The sequence below is a fragment of the Mustela nigripes genome, chromosome 3 (genome assembly GCF_022355385.1).
Source record: "Mustela nigripes isolate SB6536 chromosome 3, MUSNIG.SB6536, whole genome shotgun sequence".
Lineage (NCBI taxonomy): Eukaryota > Metazoa > Chordata > Mammalia > Carnivora > Mustelidae > Mustela > Mustela nigripes.
Genome location: NC_081559.1, coordinates 166983130 through 167005822, shown reverse-complemented (window position 1 = coordinate 167005822; position 22693 = coordinate 166983130). Strand labels below are relative to the sequence as shown.

General features: G+C 35.9%; 1 protein-coding gene across 2 annotated transcripts in view; it reads left to right on the top strand.

Annotated features, from left to right (window-relative positions):
* ANGPT1 (angiopoietin 1) overlaps positions 1–14359 on the top strand; it is a 251353-nt gene extending 236994 nt beyond the window's left edge. For both annotated transcript variants that reach the window (XM_059395044.1, XM_059395045.1), the window contains exon 9: positions 11799–14359. In XM_059395044.1, the coding sequence (XP_059251027.1) occupies positions 11799–11959 (161 nt within the window). In that variant the 3' untranslated portion in view covers positions 11960–14359. The remainder of the gene's footprint in view (positions 1–11798) is intronic.
* The last annotated feature ends 8334 nt before the right edge of the window (positions 14360–22693 follow it).

Genomic DNA, 22693 nt, shown 5'->3' with positions numbered 1-22693 from the left:
TTTATAAGTTTGCCTCCTCCCCCAGTGTCTACAGAAGGGGCATGCCAGACTTGATTCTGAATACATTCTTTAGCTTCTTAAAGTGCCAGTTATTCTGCCTTCTAAAGAATCATAATGATACCCATAGTGGAATGAACAACAATTTGGGAATTCAGCATGTGGAGTTGGGGGGATGGGTAATCCTCCTTAAAAAGTGTTTTGCAACTGCGTAGTAGAATTCATTGGCCACTCTGTTGAAATGAAATAAGAATAGAGAGGTATATAGTTAGATCTAAAGTCATAAAATTCAGACCAGCTACACTAGGGCTTTGCTTTATGTGGTATTGACTTCCGCAAGACATTTGAAGAAATATCATTAAATTATATTCTATCACTGAGTAAGAAAGTTAATCCTTTTTGAACTTTTTATTATCTTTCCAGCCTTCTGATTGTGTCAAAGGGAAATTCTCAGTTTGGTGCTAGCATATCTGTAATGTTCTTTAGCACTTACTCAATAACCACTCGATGAACTTTATAGCAAAGAAGGAGCAAACCATTTGGCCTCAGGCTCAGGGCCTTGGTTAGACAATGGAACCTACCTAAAATTAAATTAAGTGATTTTGTTTTAATCTTATTGGGTTGTATATCTACCTTTTATTATGGTAAGGGGTACTGGTTTCTTCCTTAAAGGAGTTATTTAATCTTTGTGTTTTTAAACTATTCACAATATTTGGTATATAACACATTATTGATTAAAAGTAAAATATTAATTATTAATAAAAGTTTTAAGTGGATAATAGGAAAAATCTGTGAAGTTGATACATGACTAATTGGGGTTTGAGAAACACTAAGCTAAAACCCAGTGGCAAGCAGTGTAGCTCAAGTATGTTATAAGTTCTGGCAAGGAAGGAGTTGGCACCAAACAAAATTGTAAAGGAAACTTTCTTTCCAGTGTTTCTGCTCTCACAATTTCAGAACTCTTTCCCTCTCTTAATGGAATAGCAATCACTCCTACCATCAGCTGTTCTTATTCTCCTTCTGTATTAATCTACAACAGAGCATATTTTTTTTAAAGATTTCATTCATTTATTTGACAGACAGCACAAGTAGGCAGAGAGGCAGTCAGAGAGAGAGGAGGAAGCAGGCCCTCCGCTGAGCAGAGAGCCTGATGCGGGGCTCGATCCCAGGACCCTGGGATCATGACCTGAGCCAAAGGCAGAGGCTTTAACCCACTGAGCCATCCAGGTGCCCCAACAGAGCATATTTTAATGGAAGGAAAAAAAAAACTCTCAAAATTGAGTATTTTCTTCCTAAAATGTAATATTACTACCATTATTATTATTATTATTATTATTATGTGTTTTTACATGTTATTGCATAGATTGTACTATCTCGCTTGAGCTGGAAACCAGCTCTGTGAGATAAGCAGGGAGAGAAACTCTAATCTCCACTTTGTACATAAGGAAAATAAAAGCAAAATAATGCTCACCATTTTGTATTTAACATCTAGCACATTAGATGTAGCACATAGAAACTCAATTAAAAATACAGTGCATTAATGAATGAATAAGCAACTTGTAGCCTTTGAAATCACTTTCAAATTTTGTAGCCAATGAAATGTATCATTAGGTTGATATTTTTTCATCAGTTAACAGAGCATAGAAGAATATGGAGAGGTGATTTTGAAGAAATCTTTCCCCCTGCATCCCATCCACATGTCCTCTATTACTACCACCACCAAATCACATCCCATTGACCACCACGCTTATATCAGTATCTTTTCAACATGAGACCAGCCCTAGTATTATCAAAGCCAATCTGTTGTGATTCATCCTCTATCATATACTTCTCCCTATACTTTAAAATGGTATTTTGAAATCACATTTAACCTCATCAAATAGGTAAAAGTCCTCTATATGAAATTTCATGATCTCCCTTCCCCCAACACAGTTCTTACAAATTTAGAATCATACCCAAAGGTTACAAATTTAGAATCGTACCCAAAAATCATACCCAAAGGTTAGGTTTTAAACTTTTTTTTCCTGAAAGAAAAGTTTTCTTCTCATTGCCTCCTTGATCCCATAAATGGAATTGTCAGCAAGTTTATACAGAGACAAAAGGACTTTGAGTGTCTAGTTTCCTGCTTGTTTTAATATTGAAATATGCTTCAATTTATCCACATCTATTTCTACAGATAGTTTTTTCTTACCCAATAAATGTAATGCATGAAGTAAAATCTTTCAAATGTTGCCTTAGAAGAGCATTCCAATATGTTCATATTTCTGTCATAATAATGAAAATATAGAGCAAAAAAGCAAAGAGAAGAATGCACCTCTTAGTTATTGATGAGAAACCTTCATTGCTCAGATTTATGATTTTATTTCTGCTTCAAAATGATTGAACTTTGTCATGTTCTTTCACCCATAATCATTCTTGGACCTGCTTCTTACTCACCAATAAACACATATGTTGGGGAGAGAAAATTTCCACTTATTGCTTCGACTGGAATAGTCTAAGTCAATGTGTTTTTGTAATAAACGCCATTACCCTATCAAATATCCTTTTGAAAGAATCCAGGCCTTGCAAATCTGTTCACTCTGCAAAGCTAAAATGTGGAATTTAGATAGCTAAGAACTGGAGAACGTAAGGATGAATGTCAGTGACAGTCCCGGTAACCTGAGTACTGCCTGGGACTTATATCCTACTGAGCTACTCCCTACCACCAATACTTATTCTGTCATATTTTCCCTTAGAACTGTTTTCTTCATCTAATGATTTTTCCTTTCATTTTTTAAAATTTATATTTGAACTCGCTACTATTTAAAATAGTTTCTTTTAAGCAATAAGATTTTATATTCTTGGAAACTAATCATTCATAGTTTTCTGTCATCATTAATTAAAGCTTTGTTTTATCTTGTTTATTTATATATATTTTCCTTTGTTTCTTCTGGGAGAAATTAAGGGTAAAGTAAGATTGATTGCCCACTAACTGTCCTAAATAGTTTTACGCAAGTACATGGAGGGAATTTGGTTGGAGAATGTGGTATCATTGCCACCCTTATCTGTCAAAGACTGAACAACAGGAGATGAGCTTAATTGAAAGCAGAAGGTATTTCAGCTGGGCATAAGGTCAAAATAATATTTTGATCTTTCTCTCTTATTCCTAATACCCTAACTTCTTAACTTCTATCAGTATAACATATTTTTAATAAGTAACTGTTAAGGATCAACTGTTAGAGAAATAAGCAAGACAGAAGAGAATGTGCATCTATTGAAAGAGACCCTCCACAAAAGAATAAACAATAAATAACACAATTTCATATCAAAACCAGTTTTAGAGACAAAATACAACATGTTATGGAGTTATTGGAGGATGGGCAAGTGAATTCAGAAGGAGTCTCCAGGAATCAAGTGCTTCTAGGGAGGATTGTGCATTTCTGGTTGTGGACATCTTCAAGAAGAGAATATAAAGCTATTTTATCTAAAAGAGCTTGCTTAAGCTTGTTCCTGCAGTTGCGGGTCTAGATAAGAAAGTCTCTCACATTTTCTTCTGGTTCTGTGACTCTGTTTTCCATGTACTTACTGTGGCTAAAGTAGTAATATTGTTTTTCAGTGCATGGGTTGTAATTCATAGTAACTTGTAGAGTGGAGAGGAGGTGTGGGGGCTGAGAAAGCCATTTGCATCAATAGAAATAGATACATGTTTTATACTTCCTGTCCCAGAAGTATATGTACTTATTCCTACCTTACCAGAAAGCAAGCAAGTTTTCCATCCAATTTAAATATTGAATAATTTTCATGCTTTGTTACATATTTCTTCTGAGACCAAAGCATATATTTCAAGGTCAAATTGCCACATACATCTTTTATGCAACCACCCCTTAATTAATCGTTAAATAGAGGTGATTTGTCAGCACAGATTTATAAGCCAGAAATGTCTTTGCTCTATGATGTCATTGACCTTAGGAAAATTTGTAAGTTTTCTCCTTAGGTTACCCTCTATATGAAGAATATTATGAAAAATCTGTATACTTCAGTAGTGGGAGGGACAAACTTAAGAAATGATTGTAGGAAATATTCTTAATCCTCTAACACAGTTCCCACTGTGCCCTCCTGAGCCCAAGGAAAGGAATCAGTTTCTTTTAAACACAAAAGTTTTATCTGCTATTTAACATTAAGAAAATGAAAATGCAATCTCATTCAGTGCATGTTTTTGTTAATATGGATTTATTGTCTATAAAAACAAATATGCATAAAATCTCTGACTCCAAAATACTGACAATGAATAACTTTTAGATCTTCACATTCAAAGCAAATGCTACATTCAAAGAAAACATGGTTTTTGGTACTAAATTAACATTCTTCAAATAACTATTTCTAAAAGTCTATTCGAAACTACAATTACTAAAGGTTGCTGACAAAACAAAACAAAACACGGTATTACTTTACATTCCTTTCCTTACCTTACTTTTCTTTCAACACAATTTCCACATTTAGTGTGTAATATAAAAGCTATGTAAAAATGTGACCTAACCTTCTGCAAAAAGAATCTGTTGTGCTAGAAACTCCGATCCCTTTTCCCACGCATAAACTATGTCAGCCGACAGACAAGACTTTGCTAAAGCTAACAAAGGATATTTCTCAGTTCAGCCCTAAAAGACAGGATAAAGCCATACACATAAATTTCTTAGTACACCCTACAACTCACCAGATGCTAGCAGCAGAGAGTTGATAAATGCTTGCAGAAGAGGGTTGATATGGCCTGCTATAGAATCTTGAAGAAGCCAAAAAAAGAAAAAGAAAAAGAAAGAAAGAAAGAAAGAAAGAAAGAAAGAAAGAAAGAAAGAAAGAAAGAAATTAGCAGCTTCTCCACTAGTGAATGATGCTGAGTGACAGGATCTTTGGGAAAATATGATCATCTTAGAGTTTTTAATAATCCAGGAAGGGTGTACTAAGCATTGACAGATAACTCATATTCTCCAGGTTTTAAAGCAAGAAATGTTGAGAGAAAAGATCCATATGGATAATTTAAGATTGACCACAGTAATACACATTGCATTACTTTATTTCAAAACAATTTATTTTAGTACATAATCCATAAGCCTATTCCTCAAAAATGTATATTGCAGGGACTTTGTGCTCTCTACCACTATATCCTATGGTGCCTGGCACGTAGCACATGCTCAATAAATACTGGTTGCATGAATGAATATTTTATCACAGACCTTGAAAGGGCATTGCCACATCACAAAAAATACTAGTGAGAATACATAAAAATAAATCAATTCGAGTATGAATGTGACTGTTTGTGAACTTAGATTGAAATACGTAATTGTATTGGGGCTCCAGGGTGGCTCAGTTGGTTAAGCAGCTGTCTCCAGCTCAGGTCACGATCCCAGAGTCCTGGGATTGAGTCTCGCATTGGGCTCCCTGCTCTCCCTCTGCCTGCCATTCTGCCTACTTGAGCTCTCTGTCAAATAAATAAATGAAATCTTTTTAAAAATGTTTAAAAAAGAAAATACATCAGTGTATATACAATATATAACCCTATATATACAAAATATACATGTATACTTATATATACAAATATGTACACACACATGAAACAATACGGTGAATATGAGGATTGGGACTAAATTTTAAGAATAACTAAACCCCAGAAGACTAAACTCCAGAATTGGAAAAATTTGAGCTTTAGGTTCCGACTTCCAAATAAATATGAACACACTAAATACAAAGTTTAGAATTGATTATGTTTTAATATAATTATATTTTAATATTTACCATAATATGTTTTCTGAAGTGCATTTTCACTTATTGGAAAAAGAGGAAAGAATATCAGAAAATGTCTTTCAAAAGGTAAATTTGGGAAAAAAAAAAAAAAAAGTGAACCAGAACTTACAGGCATATAACACAGGGCTGCTCCCAAAGGTTAATAATTGACAATGGCTGAGAAATAATCAAACACTTAATTGTGGGGCATTTTCCTCTAATAATATTATAGCAAATATTTATTGCAGTCGTATGAACAGGCATTTTTGCTTTATCCTAAATAGTTTATATTTAATAACTTACATGATACTTCTAAAGACCCTTTGAACTCAGCACCACAATAATGTTTTTGGCAAGAACCGAGATACAGAAAACTTAGATAATTTGCCAAAGATCACAAAATTAGCATCAGGTAAGATTTGAACACAACCTCCAGAGAAGCCATTGCTTAATCCACTCCTTCTCCTGCCTCTGTCACAATGAATGGCGTTCAGAGACAGCAGTGAGCTCTGTTTTACTGTTTGCAGCAGACGTTCGCAAGGATTTCTTCACTTAAACATTCAAAGTGAAATGCAGTGCAAGGGAGGGAAGAGACAGTAAAAGAATAAATACCTAAAGGTTTTCAGTGAATTCAAGATTCCTGGCCAGGATCAACAACTTTTTCATCTTTGGAACAAAGAGAAGAGAAAGGAAAGAAAAGCGAAGTCCTTGGCCTGAAGGGGATATAGTATGAGATGACAGAGGGAGTGCAGACCTCTCGGAGAGGTCTCTTGCCTCCCGCATCCACGCAAGACCCTTGCAGCTGGTCCTTGAGGCTAGTTGTGGATTTGGCCAACTCTGTACACAGGAACTGGGGAGGTAATTTTTCATAATGATCCCACAGATAGCAGTAGCACCAACCAGTTGTGTTCAGCCTCATTCTTTGCAAGAAAAGAGCCAAATCTTATTTTCTGCGTAAGTTGTTTTGCACATTGCTGATTAGAATGCATGCCTTAGAAAATGAAAGAAACCCATAAAAACAGATACATCTTTTCATTTTGCTGTACTTTTTACCTTACAAAGGAAGTGTTGAAGGACATTTTGTTTAGGATCAGAAGAATTTGAGAGTTTGGTTTTCTGATTTTCAAATAAATTTGAACTTCCTGAATACAGAGTTTAGAATCAAATTCCTACTCTCTGGACAAAGTTTTATTTATTGGTGATAAAATGTGAGTTTTCGGATTCAAAGATAAAGGACTGGAATGACTTTTGAAGGCCTGGAGAGCCAAGGATAGTTAGTACAAAACTAAATTTTAATGAGTTAAGTGCAAATGAGTTAGAAACATGCATCTCAGATTTCTTATTAAAATATATATGAGGTTACAGGTTATAAAGAAAAATGCTTGGCAACATACATCTCAGCAGTTGCCAGTCTTCAAACACTTCAGACATTTTATCAGTTGTCCCAATGGCGGATGGAAGCTGCTGGTTTCTTCCATCCTTTGCTTGCATCACTGAGCTGGCCATGTCTATTTTTTTTTTTTTTTTTTTTGAAGAAAAGTAGAAAGTGGAAATCCCTCTGTTGTTCTACTGCATGTATCAGAGGAAACGGAGTACCTATTTGCACACATATAACTATTTTTGCTACCTTGAAGTTCAGAGTATTTTATAAAGACGCTATGACCAAAATTGTCTTGAGAAATAATTAATCTTTGATTTTGTGTTGTGCCATCTTAATTCATCCTCATTATTATCATCAGATATTCTGTGATCTTCCTCAGTGTGCATGGCCCACTGGTCTTAAGACAGTCAAACACATTAAGGTCTTTGATTTCCACATGATGTCAAAACAAATCATTGAAAACAGTTTTTCCAGTCATATTAGGTATTTAAGTGCCATTGTCTTTACAGTGAAAACATGTACAACTGTACTCCTTTGTCATATTTTTGTCATATTTCTCTAATAAACCCTGCCAAGTGAATAAGGAGATACATTTGCACTGATGACCTGGTATTCATTATTAAATCATATGGTGCCCCCACAAGATCGAATGCTTCTTGTTCCCACCCTAAACCTTCCATCCCATTTCTTAGATAACTTACACTAAACACTTATTTTGGATTTTACTGGTTTGAATAGTCAGTGTGTCATTTTATTTGATCCATACAACCATGCTGCAAAAATGGCTGATCAGACATTATAAACCACATCATAAGAATGTGGAACCAGATGCCTGTGTGACCCTTGGAAAATTTCTTTACTCTTTGAGCATCAATGTGTTTATTATAGTACCTCCCACATCAACTAAGATTATTTGGGGGAAGAAATGAGAGAATGCATATAAATACTGTAGCACAGTTCCTGATGCATATTAGCTTTTTAATAAATATTAGATATTATCATTACTGTTTAGGATGTCCTGATTATTAATTGGTGCAGTCAGCATCAGAGTCTAAGTCTTCTAATTTCTTGTCTGGTGCACTGCAGGCTCTCCATTGCCCACAAGAAAATATCTAAAAATAAAACAAAAACCTCTGTGTTCTCCCTCCTGTTTATTTTGTTAGCCCTGTGTTCTCCAACCCCTTACCCAGTGGCAGTCCAGCCAAGTCAGGCTGCTAATAGACACTTTCTCCTGCTCTCTCAGAGCACATTCTGTGTTCAGAACTTCTTTCTGTTCAGTGAACTCACATCAATCTTCAGGACATAACTCGTGGGTAAGTAAACCTTGTGGACCGACTGACGGGACTTTCTGCCCATTTCCATAGATTTTGTTCATCTCTGTTTCACAATCATCTCATTTTGAAACAGTTTATTGTCTCTCTCTCCTACATAAAACTGTGCACTCCTTAAAGCCAAGAATTCTGTTTTATTCCACTCCAACCTCTGTATTTATCTGTTACTTAATATTTGTTGAATTGATTCTTCATTATTTTTTCCCCTTCCTTTTGCTGCGCAAGATGCTCAGGATGGCTTTGGCAGACCATAGTTATAGAATGAGGGCTCTAAATAATACTTGGTTAATAGTCAACCTGATAGATCTGGTTCCCTGGTGAAATACTGGTTCTTATTCCTAGAGAATGTCTTGCTTGCATCTGATGATGGTTAAATAGACCAGATAAACTCTGAAGTTTTCTGTAAACATTGTTCAACTTTGCACTCCTTCAACAAGACTGCCTGCTTCTTTACCTTCATTTCCTATGAGTTTCCCCCTTGCTCATGATATACCAGCTACATTGATGATACATGATATACCAGCTACTTAAAGAACAGTTTAAGAGGTTCTTTAAGTTTCTTTAAGTTTCTAAGGACGTCAAGCTCTATTTCTTCCTCGTGGTATGAGTCCTTGCTATACTCTGCTTAAAAGAATCCTTTCCTCATCTTTACACAACTGCCTCCCTCTCATCCTTCTGTACTCACTGAATATCAGCGTCTTCTGTGCATGTGAAAAGTTGGGTAGGTCCCCTGTTGCCCTCCTTCAAATCTCCTGGATTGATTGATTGATTGATTTCTTTCTTTCTTTTTATCATGATTTGTAAGGATTTTCCTTATTTGCTTACTTTATGTCTATCTCTCACATTTGAAGTAAATTCCATGAAGGTAGGGCCCAGGCCCGTCTGGTTGAGTACTGTGTAACAATAGTCACAATCATACATATATAAATAATACATATTGAATAGATAAAGAAAGAACAAACACAATAATCATGGATGTTATATATTGGGGTGTCTATCAAATAGAACTTTTTAGTAAACTACTTCAGACAATTGACTCCTTACAGAGAGAAACAGCCAATATCAGTCAATCTGTCAATAGTCACTCCCAGTCACTTGTTAAGCAAACTCTTGTTAGGTGCGTCCTCAGTACAGGAGATAGACCACGCCATTCATTACATTGTTCTTAGGGTTATGAACCAAAGACTATGTGATTTCATCTTCAGACTTTCTCAGCTTGAGGCTTCTATTTCTCTTGCTAACTCTGACCCAGCCGAATGGTCTTCTTTCAGTTTCTCCAAAATGCCTTTCCCCAAACCACAAATATTATCCCACTTCACTCAATCAGAAAAAATACCCAATATCAATTTATTGGATTTTCTCACATGCCCCTACTGTTTCTTGTCTCTTTGCTAATCTCATCGAAAGTTTCCCAATGAATGTGTCTTCAGCCTCTGCCTTTTATTGCCAGGCTGCTTTTGGCAGCAGACCTCTGCCTTCCCACAGTCTTCCAGAACGCTTGTGGACTTTCTCTAAACCAAACAAAAACACACGCTTTTACCTTGAATATCGAGTGTAACTTGGAGGATCATTCTATGATTTGTAGTAGTTTCTAATAATAAAGTAGCTGCATTTCCTTCAGAGATCATGGTGGATATTTGAAAGACTATGAAAGGCTCATTAACATGATGGAAGCATACCTCAAGAAGGTCAGAGAAAAGGAGGAGAAAGTTAAAATACTGGAGCACTCAAATTGGATTTTCATTTTATCCTTTAGAGTCTTTAAGGTGAATAAATTCCCTAATATCAGAATGCTTTTTGTAATATAAATAACACATTTTTTACTAGTTATACTTACAATTTAAAGGAATTAATCTTATAAAAAAATGTGGAGGGACACCTGGTTGGTTCAGTTGGTTAAGCTTCTGCCTTCAGGTCAGGTTGATCCTGAGATAGAGCCCCACATCGGGCTCAGCAGGGAGTCTGCTTCTCCCTCTCCCTCTGCCTCTCCCCTGACTTGTGGGCTTGTGTTCTCTCTCTCTCTCTCTCTCTCTCATAAATAAATAAAGTCTTCAAAAATGTGGAATTTTATTGTTCATCCTTCCTTGTTTTGACTGCATTAACATCTATGTTGTTTGCATACAGTTGGTGAAACAGCATTGGAGACAGTCTTTCCAAACTCATCAAACATACCTTATTGTTCTCCAATATAAGTTGATAATTAATTCAGCTTGCTTTGCCTCTAGTATGACTTTATAAACACAACCTTGCTGTGTTCATCTTCCAAAACTGAAAAGTGAGAACTAACTTTTCTCCATTTAACTTTTTCTAGTTTCTACAAAATGATGCTCATGTTACAGTTTAACATCAGTTGTACAGCTTTCTCTTTCTTTAGCTATTAGTCCCTTAGGTATAACTCTGTAATCAAAGAGAGGTCAACTGTATCCAAATAAAAATATGCCAGAATGTCTCTGGCATGAATCGCTCCCTAAAGATTTCAGTAGTGTTACTTCAGGAGACAGAGGAAAAAGTAGTATGTTTTATCTCAAAATCTAAGAAACTTAATTCATTTAAAAATAAAGTACTAAGTTATCCTTACAGAGAGCTGTGCAAGCATCAGATCTCCATATTACTCATCAAGTTGTTTTCCTTCTTACTAGGTTTTGAAAGACCTTGAACAGTCACAGGAAAAAAAATAATGCTCTGTAGGAACCGATATGGCTACTATTGATGAACACTTCCCATATTGCTATAAAATATAGGGAGAGCACAGTAATTCAAATTTAATTTGAGCATCATAGTCATTGCGCAGTATCCAGTTAATTTCAGAAGCAGCTGTGGACCAGTTCTTGGCAAAATTATGAAGTAGATGGAAAACATTTCTTTTGCCCTACTTAGATGTCAGCTGTCTAAGCTTCTGAACTTCTTCACTAATAATTGTTCTATTCCTAATAGCAGACTGAAGGCAGCCTGCCGAAGTGTATCTGCATTTTACTTGCCCTACATATAAATCTATGTCTGAATTAGATCTTATCCTGAATCCCTGGAGCTTTCCATCATCACAGTGGGAAATGAGTCCCACCAGAGTGACCCTGAAACTGGCTTTCCATGAGCGCATTCCTCTCCGTCCATATATTGCTTAAATTGGATGTGATTTAAGACATTTCCACTACCAAGAAGCTTTTTAATGAATGCCTTTTATTTGCAAATGATCATAGAAAGTATAGAAAGAAACTCCAGAAACTCCATAGAAAGAAACTCCACCTTGGTTAGTGCCATGAATTTCCACATGTTCAATATCACTTTTAATTGTTTCTTCTCCTTCTTTTCTCTCTCATTATTAACTCATTTTTCAGGCTGGTGGTTTGATGCTTGTGGCCCCTCCAATCTAAATGGAATGTTCTACACTGCCGGACAAAACCATGGAAAACTGAACGGTATAAAGTGGCACTACTTCAAAGGGCCCAGTTACTCCTTACGTTCCACAACAATGATGATTCGACCTTTGGACTTTTGAAGGCATCATATCAAAAGCAGTGATAAAAGCAACAGAGAAATCTGAAGAAGCTACCAAATAAGAAACTGCTCGAAAACTTCTGAAGCAAATGATAGTGTCTCCCTTCCAGCCACAAGTGGCAGTTATGTGAAGTCACCAAGGTTCTTGACTGGGTTTGGAGCCTTTTGAGTTCACCGGAGTCTCTCAATGAGGTTAATTGTGTTCACATGGCTTGACTATGGAGAATGCCGCTCACTGTCATGTTTTAAAAAGGGAAGAAACTGTTCAGTTCACTGTGCTTCAAACTACTACTGGATCTTATTTTAGAACTGTGGTAGCCAGGTGATAAAATGGTTTATGTCATGTAAAAACTGAGAAGAAGGAAGGAGGAGGAGAAAGGGAACAACACAAAAAAGAAGAATATACATGAAGAATACAAACAGGGCTGCCATAATCGTTTGGAAAAGTCTCACACCAGTGCAATGGTGTTATTTCTATGCAAACCTACTAAAAATCAGTCTATACTGTTGTGTAATTTTGATAGAAGTCTAAGAAGAATAAGCATTGCCCTCTAAGTTGGTTAAGTGTTAATGGATTCCAGAAGCCTAACTCTTGAATCATACTTACTCCTTGATTTCAGTTAACCCATCCTCAAATGTAAATTCCTTTTTGCTAAACCATGATGAATTGTAGAACATGGAGAAGAAATAGTGTAAGGTAGAAACATCCTCCGTTTACTCTTTGTTTTTTTTTTTTTTTTTTATGCAGTTTTCATGAAAGAAATGGGCATAATCAAGTGTGGACATATGAAATAAGAAATTAACCCCCTATGTGACAGTTTTCACTTCCTTTAAAAACTGACTGATATACAAATATATTTATAGCGTGAGTAAAGTTTAAAGAATGTGAAATATACCATCATGCTCTTAAAATAATATACGTGCATTTACTATTTCCTTTGATATTATACATGAAAACAGTATTTTTGAGTATATTAAGTTGGAGTAAAACCAAGGAAGCTGGAACAGTTCATTTTACAATATCATCTTGCGTGTGTACACTTAAGTGTAACTTCTTTACTTTTAAAATAATGATTTCAGTTCTTCATTCTGTTATTTCATGCTAATTTAATTTTTGCCAATTAACTGAAACATGCTTTCCAGATTCACCCTGTTCCAGTTTCTATGAGAGATACACTTTGAAGTCTATGAAAAATAAAGGAAGAATTATAAATATCACTGTATATAGCGTTTTAGTTCCATGGTAAACCTAATAGCTGTTTAATCTGGAGTGCAAATAGTCCTTCATTGATGCAAATAAACCCAAGTTTTCAGAGAAATCTACTAAACTATTTTATGAGATACATTATTTCTTCACATTTTTCTCTCTCAAGCTCTGTTTTCAAAGGAAATATCTGATTTTTAAAAAGCCATTTAGTGGAGAACATTTTCAAAACTCTGTATTAAATAAACATGAGGAAAATACACAAAAAGAGAAAATTAATCAGTCACCTAAAAAAGTTCTGCCTTTTAGCTACTATAACTCTCTTAATGAAAATATTCCTATGGGATGATCTATTTTAAGTGAATTTGGGGGCACAGGTTTTGTGGCAAATAGAAGGTGCTACAGTGTTTTCTCAAAAAGTGCTTTCTCTCTCTAAGTGTACAAGGTTACTGTAATGAAGTATTATTATCAAAATGTGAGTTACTATATGAAAGTGGAAATATACATTAGGTGTCCTTTCTTAGAAAAATAAGTTTTTTCAAAGCAATGACACATATTTCCTCCATTTGAGAGAATAAAGCTATTCCATTTTTTAAGAAAATATTGTTAAAATTTACCACCACATCTTTGTGTTTATGGATTTGTATACAACCCCATTTTGCCTTACAAGTGATATTTGGTGATATTACGGTCTTTCTATCCTTGGTGACTCCTTCATAGCACTGTTTAGCCTCTCCCTCTAAAAACCTTCTCAATTGTTTTCCTTTAAGTGAATGAAAGTGAGTGTTTGTTCTTTTGTGTTCCTACAGATTTTTGTTACCAGTCTTTTAATAAGAAATACTATTTCCCAACTCTTATTACAAAAATAAAATGAAATAATGAAGAAAAAAAAAAAAGAAAGCATGATATTTACTATTTTGTTATCTGGGTTTGAAAAATGAAATATTATTTCCAATTATTTATAATAAAGCAGTATAAAATGTTTTATGACTTCATTATGTGCATTGTGTAATGCCTACATGTGTGTGACTGTTTAAAATGTGTATCTTTTACATTTAATTATTTCAGGATAAGATAATTAGGTATTAGGATTTCAACTTTAAATTTTTATCTCAATAAAATTCATGTGGTTTCTATGCCAGTTTCTTCATGTCAGTCACAGCTTTATTTGATTTAAATAAAATTGAAAATAATGTATTTGTGCAACTTCATCTCATTTTAAATAAATGTTTTACAAATTTTATAATTAGATATCTATAAAAGTATGGGATCATCCAGGGGGAAAATCTACTAAATGAACTAACACCTCAATCTTTGAAAAACTTCCAGTCTAGGATGTGATAAGAAAGCTTAGCTCAGTTAAAATGGTAGATCAAAGCACTGGGTCTTGGTCCCACATCTCCACGGTATCATTCTATGTCCCACCAGTTATTAAATGCCATATTATCATATGACAATTGACAATAATTTCTGGGCACTCTGAATTGGAATGAGAGGATGTGTTGAATATTTGGGGTTCGTATAAAAGGGAAGGAACATAAAGGAAATGCTACTAGCCCCTCAAGCCTGTTATCCTATTAGTGGTTTTATCAGTTCGGTCCTTATTAAGGAACTGTCTTACTTTTTCGCTTGATTCTGTGCCTATTACCATCACATTGATTTGACAATTTAGTAACTTCCACCTACATGATTAGAAACGATATCCTTTCTCCTGTTTCCTGCTTCTATTTACCCATAGTCACACAAACTTATTCTTAAAGCCAGACTTCTGAACACACTTCTTCCGTGCTCAAAACCCTTCAGTGTTTCCTCACTACTGCCTAAATCTGAAATAAACATGTCAGGTCAACCTCGTCCTGCATCACCAGATAGCTTCATTCCTCCTCCTCCGTATTTCAGTCAAAATGAAGAGGCCCCCATGGTGGACTAATTACGAATATGACCCCCTAGTCCTTCCTCTCTTGACTCATGCTCTTACCGTGTGACTTTGCAGTTCATCCCATAGATGAACTATGTTATTAAGGAGTTATTAATATGATGTCTATTTCCTTGTTTTTCTGAACGGCTGGCTTGAAACTTGCTGTAGGTCAGAGAAGGCAGAAGTGCTTGTGTATCACTTGTGTGAGCCTAGGTGTAAAGAGACATTCAGCACCACCCTACCTTGGCCTGGAAAAAAAAAAGGCCAGGGAAGCCTAAGGGAGGATGGAGGATCACAGGAAGCAAGACTGAGTTTACCAGCTGAGACCACCCTCATCCAACCAACCCCCAGCTAACTCAGCAGATGATCCCCAATACCTAAGTGATCTCAGCTAAGCTCAGCTGAGCCTGGCTCAGATCAGCAGAACTGCCCAGCATAATCATGAGACACAGTAAGGGGTGGTTGTTTTAAGCCACTACATCTTGTTGTGTTTTATTAAATATCATTATTGCAGCAATAGCTAACTGATACAGAATGATACAGCACCCCCCATCACACATGAGATTTCTGTGAATCCCAAGGTTCAGAACCACTCTCTAAAATGATGTTCTCTTCTTTCAGATGGGCAAAAGTTTTAGCAGTTCTTTATGTTGCATCCAAATATATAGTGCTTCGTGATACTTTTTCTGATGTCTTCTCTTAATTGTCACCCTCTCTCCACTCACAAAGCTCTTAACACATTTTATTTGAGCTTTGATTTATGAGAAGCTGTCATTTGCTCGTTTTTTAAATTTCCCACAGTACCTAATAGACCCTTGTCCTGTGTTGAGTGGAACTGAATTGCTCTGCAAGATTAAGAAACCCCTTCTATCTCTACAAAATTCACCCTCCATAGATTTAACCACTATCTTAAGCCATTTGTTCTCAGATGAAACTTAGCTTATTTTTGTCCAGAAAAAAAAAATGCCTAAATTTATAATTTATAATTTTATTCACCTCAGAAATTACTTCATTAACAACTTTGCAGGAACATATATACTGTGTAGATTGAAGGAGGTCTATATGCTTCTTTTAACTTTATAATTATGCATATATATGAAATGTATTATTGAATAGTTATTACTCATTTATATTACACACTTATTATTTTAACATAAGGTAATAATTTTGAATTTAGACATATGTATTTGTGCTTTGGGATTTAAGGTTCAACTGAAGTCTTTTTTCTAGTTGATTTTGCTCTCTTAATAAGGGTAGTATATTCCAACTCAAGGTCAATATTTTCTCATGAATTCTTCTGATAATTACTTTATTGATTAGTTACCTTATATCAGCCATTCAGTTTAAAATTAAACATAAAAATAAAAGTGAACATAATGAAAGGATTCCTAGGAAATACTGACTTAAACAAGTCATTATATCTCTTGTGCTCTTTCAAGAAAGAAACCAATAAACTCATTCCAAATGGCAGATAATTGTTAAGGCTTAATAACTCCTTAATAACTGCCTTTTACCCCAGGAAAAATAACCTCAAATTCTGACATGTTAACTCTCATTTTGATGAGAAATGTGAAAGAATATTTTACTTTATCTTGTTATTGTGAAGAGGAGAATGACTCCTGATAATCATCTTTTACAGGCAACCTCCTACTTCATCCGCTATTAAGACTAATCTGCCTCCTGCCCACCCAACCACACTATCTCAGCCTTCATGGGGAGTCGATGTGCATGTTGTGATGTTAGGAACCTGGAAGGTAATACTGTCAGCTTGTTCTGCCACAGAACTGTAACAATCCTAAGTTCCTCTTATGTAAATTAATTTTTTAAGGAAATATACATCTGCTACCTAGATATGCTGTAAGGAACCAGGATCAAATAAAAGAAAAGGGAGGGGAAGTATGAAAACATTTTAAGTTAGAAATAAATTTAAAAGAAAATATTATAAGCAGGGAATATTATTTTGTGTGCACTTTAATATAATATGTAAACATCAAAATGGTGATGTAAAAGATTAGAGATGAAAATAATTAAGGTTCTAAAGGAACTTAACTATTGCCATTAAAAGAAAAATACAACCATAATAGCCATAATGAGATGTTGGATTATAGTTACATAAACTCTTCCTTTGGGAAATTATTTTATAACTTTAATTTAGTGGAAGACTGGGAATTATATCTAACAAACATACTGAGCAATTACTACCATTCAGATGAAACATTAGGTAGAAAATTTTTTTAATTAATAGAATTAAGCTACAAAAAGAATTCCGAGACAAGAGTGATTAAGTCTCCTAAAGGTTGTACTGTGTATAGCTGTGAATAATAGTGTGTAAGGACAAAAATGAGTAACTACTCAATAATTAATTTTATATATACATTTTTTAAACTAAAAGAAACCTGCAGGCCTCTCTCAATTTACATAATCCACAAAAGATGGCATCTGAGCTTTATTTCAAAAGTTTATTGAGAGTTTACAGAGGGACAAAGGAACCACAAAGGCATAAAGATGTCAGAAAGCATGGAGTTATGGGGAACTCCAAATTGTCCACTATGAATGGGCCATAAAGTTTCTTTGAGGAAGGGGTAACAGGAGATGAGGCTGAAGATAGGGCCAGATAATGAAGGACTTTAAATCCTGTTCTTAAACTTAGGCTTCATTTTCTTGTTAAAGGGAGACAGCAAAGAATTTTACAGACTTTAAGAAGACTATACCTGCTGTAATTAGTAGATGAATTGGAAGAGGGTAAGACTGGAAAAGTTTGGATCAGTGAAGACGCTGTTCTATAAGCCTGTTAGGATAAAGATCTGATCTATACAGCGACGACAGTAGGAATGGACTGGAGAGGCTGGATTTTGAGAGATCCTAGGAAAAAAAAAATCCAAAGACTTTAATGATTGGATGGAAGGTGAGGAAGAGATGAGGATCATTTCAGATTTTTGTCCTGATTGATTCAAAATAAGGGGACACAGATATCCAAAATTGGAAACATGGGCTTTGAAGAGTAGCTAATGAGTTAGCTTCTATATGTTAAATTTGAGACGCTAGTGATTCAAGTTTAGCAGTCGGATATATGAGTCTGAGCTCAAGCAGGACTGAGAAGGAAGATTTTGTAGTATCCAAGTAGAAATGAAAAATTGCTAGATGAGATTATTGCAAGAGAGAATATAGTAAAATAGAAACTGGATGGAACATAAACATTTTAAAAAGCAGGTAAACAAGGAGAATTCCAACAGAAGATGAGAAATTGTGGTCAGTCAGACAAAAGGAAAACCAAGAGGGAATGACATCATAGTAGATTGCATTAATAATCAAGGATGCCTAACTCCGCACAGAGGGTGGGAGGTACTGTGATTGCAGAGTGTCCATTGGTTTAGCATTCCAGGGTGAAATAGTGATTTTTTATGGGGGAGGCCTTAGAGGCATAGGGGTTAGAAGCTAGATGGTAAGAGGGGTCTGAATAAACGGAAGGCCAGAACATGAGGAGAATGAGACTTTAGACCTTTGCAATTTAGAATGACCTCTGGGAGAGCATGATATGCTGGAGACTGGTTAGAGATACTGGATCTCGACTCCCATCCCAGACTACTGAATTAGAATCTTCATTTTAATGAGATTTTCAAGTGATCTACAGACCTTAAAGTTTGAGAAGCTTTGGTTTAGAAAATACTTTCAAGGAAATGGATTAAGAATGGAAGGAGATAGGGAGGGAACTAGAGGAACAAGGACCAAGATAGGTTTTTCTTTTTTTTTTTAGGATGAGAGGTGTGTGAGTGAATTTTCAGGCTAAGGAACAAGGTTTGCAGTTGAAAGGAGGAACAGAAAAGTCCTTGATGGAACAAGGACTTTGAGGTAGCTGAGGACCTGGAGTTAAGAATAGAGGGGGTGAGAGGAAGCTGAGTTTGAAGAGGAGGAGAAACATCCCTTCTTCCAAGAGAAGAGACTAGGAGGAAATGAAATGCCATCAGAGGAACAGCCACCTAATGGCCTCTTTTATAGAGGAAGTAGAAGAAAAGGAAGCTTTATGAGAGTATAGGCAGTTCAATTAAACAGTGCTTGAAAATAGCTTGGAAAAACCACTTAAGGTATTGGGAGAACTAACAGTCCAGAGGAGTTACAACTTTAAAAATGTAATTGGGGGACACCTGGTTGCCTCAGCCAGTTAAGCATCTGCCTTCCGTTCAGGTCATGGTCCCAGGATCCTGGGATGGAGTCCCACATCGTGCTTCTCGCTCAGCAGGGAACTTGCTTCTCCCTCTGCCTGCTGCTCCCCCTGCTTATGTGCTCTCTCTCTGACAAATAAATAATTCTTTAAGTTCTAAAAAATAATAAAATAACAAGTAAAAATTTAATTAAGATTGAAAATCATGCATGTGAAGAGATTAATACACTTTTTTCAGAGATGTCTAGATGAATGAAAATGGTAAAATGAAGAGCACCACTTATCTTAACAGCTTTACATTGCCACACCAAGGTCACCTCATACCATCTAGGGCCCATTTTTTGGGCCTACCTACACATTATTTGTGCCTGTGAATGGACATGCCCAGGAAAAATTGCCTTCTCTTTGAAGTCCACCCAAACTCCCCTAAACACAGTTACTCACTCTTCTCTGCTGCCCCCAACACTTTACTTCTACTTGTATTGCAGGATTTTTACAGTTTGCCTTGTGTTCTAGTCAACTGTTAACATTCATGTTCTTGCTCCACATCATGAGAATTTTGCATCAGGAATTGGACTTGATTAGTTTTGTGTTACTAGAACCCAACATTTTGCCAAGAATTTTCCTTGGATCTCAATTAAGGGGCAAGTTATTTGTACTGTCTTTCTGGTCCAGACTATAAACTCCTTGAGTTCTTGTTCTGTGTGTTATTTTATTTTGTGTTTCCAAGACCCAGCAGAATACTAAAAAAGTTTAGAAGGAAAGTAAAGGTTTGTTCCTTAGGTGGGTAGATGGATGGAGAGATGCATGACATGTGTATGAAAACAGCAGGAACTCAAAATAATAAACCAAAATATTTTCCCCAGAGTTTATAATTTTAAAAAAAATGCTTTCCTCCTTTCAACAGGATTAGGAAGACGTATTTTCTTCCTAAGCATCAAAGAACTCGTGTAAAAAGAACATCAGATAATTTATATACAAATGGGAATCATGTAGGTTACGTTTCTTCCAAATTAAAGGTATTTTGTTTAAAGTTTAAGGAAAAACTGGAAATAAGTGTGGAATCCTAGCATTACAAACCATTTGATAATCTTTGAACTGCCTATGTCCAACCTAGTGATTAATGGTGACTCTAGTGCTCAGAGAGGGAGGAAGGAAGAAAAGACAAAAGCCTCCATTTGGTCTCTCCTGGACTGTCAGGTTCTGATGTATTGCTTTTGTGAGACCACAGGTTAAGAGGAGAATGAGCCACTTGGAGAGATCCATGGTGTGTAGACAGGATCAGTAAAAGTTACTTGACTGCTTCTCAGCCTGAAGGTTCTGAGAAGTGTCACAGCAGACAGCATGGGTGCCACTGAGCATTTACCTCAACAGAGGAAGGGCTCTTTACTATGCAATCCTGTGATTCTTTAGCAAAAGATGTTTTGTTTGTTTGTTTGTTTTTTAGTTAGGAAAGCATGCTCAGCACCTGGACAGGGCGAGCTGAAAGTGTTGGTTAGTTAATGTTGCAAGAAACATTCAATGATGACAGATACTTGGAGGCAAGTACCTCAGCTTCTTTCATCCTCAACTGAGGTGACTATGACATGCATTCTTCACTGTCCCTCAGATTCCCTGGCAGAAATGAGCTCCAGTTTCTATCAGAGGCTACTACCTTGATAGCGTTCTATTTCTTGTCTTACTCCCTTACATGTCTTACCTCTAATCCTTCACCGGTGTTTCCTGGAATCCCCTCCCAAATAGACCACTTGCCCACAACCCTTTTCTCACGCTCTGCTTCTCATGGCATGAAAACCAAGAGAAGTCTACATGTGTCAAGGTACATTCTTGAGAAACAGATGCCTCCATTAAGGTCAAGTCCAGGTGAAGAAGAAGAATCAGGAGTCTCTAGGAGGACAGATGGAGCTGGTGGTCTCTCAAAGAAGTCTTCTCATGACCAGCTGTGAATTATATTTTATTTCTGTTATCATTATGCTTTTCCTTGTGAGGTTCTATTAAATATGCCAGGCTAGAATCAAATATCCGTTACATAACTGAGAGAAGGATGCCTGCCCACTCTGTGTTAGAATAGAATAGTGAAAAATAATCATCTCTGGGGCTATTATGGGGTTGGCCATAGGGACTGGGAAGTTGTCTGAGGGAGAGGTGAACTTGAAGTGAAAGGAATTAGAATAGCCAGTATGACTGCTCTTTCACTACTGTAATCCATGATTCCACTACTGTAATCTTGGGATATTTCAGATTAAAGGAGTCATCAGATTTCTTTAGTGTGCCCTCAGTTTAAATTCACTCTGTATGTAGTGGTTGCCTTGGCCCAGATCCAAGCCAGTGACTACGACTCTATTCCTCTCTTCTTCCATTTCAGCATGCCTCTCCCTGCCCCATCCCCTCATCACTGCCACCTTTCTACACTGCGCCCTTATTCTTTCCCAGTTATATAGACCCACAGCATTCTTAGTCCTATAAACTACTTAGCTCAGTCTGTCATGTTCTCAAAAGTGATTAAATGCAAACTCAACGTGGTTTTCAGCAATATGCTTTCAGTGGAAAGCATGTCCTTAGCTTAAAATATTTCAGTATGTTTTATTGTTTTCTAACATAAAAACCTTATTTATTTACCCCAAGAAACATTTTATCAAAATATTTATTTTGAACTGTTACACCTCCTGCATTATTCACTGAGCTTTCTGCTTAGTCTTCTAAGGCCAAACTCAAGGCTTCAGCAAGCTGCTTTTTTCTAGAGCTGGGGATCCCCTTCCAAGCTCATTGTTGGCAGAATTAAGTTCTCAAGACTGTAGAACTGAGGCTCCTTTTCTTTGCTGGATGTGAGCTGTGGGCCATTCTCAGCTCCTGGCTGCTCTCCAGGCAGATTGTCTATATGGGCTTGACCTAATCCCATGAGCTCTTTAAATCTGGGTCTAGATGTCAGAGACAGGAGTGAAATCCATCATATTCACAGTCTGGAGGATTATGTAGGATAAGCACAATAGGAAGTAGGGAATCTTGGTGGCCACCACAGAATTTTGCCTACCATTTATGATAAACCAAGAGTATAATAATAGTCTTCTTATCAGAAAAAAGATCTAGGGTTTTGGAAATTGTGCATGTGCAGTGGAACACTGTCATATATATCTAATAACTCAAAAAACAATCTTCAACTATCTGTAGATAAATACTTTAACTATATATATATTTATATATATTTATATTTATATTCATATTTATATTTATATTTATATTTATATGTTCAGTAGATCTAGACCAATGACCTAGCACTGATATTTACCCTGGAAATTCTCTTAACCTTCTCTGAAATTTTTTTCCTCAATTATTGGATAATAATGGATAATTATTATTAATGGATAATTATTATTATTATTATTATTAATGGATAATTATTATTATTATTATTATTAATGGATAATTATTATTATTATTATTATTAATGGATAAT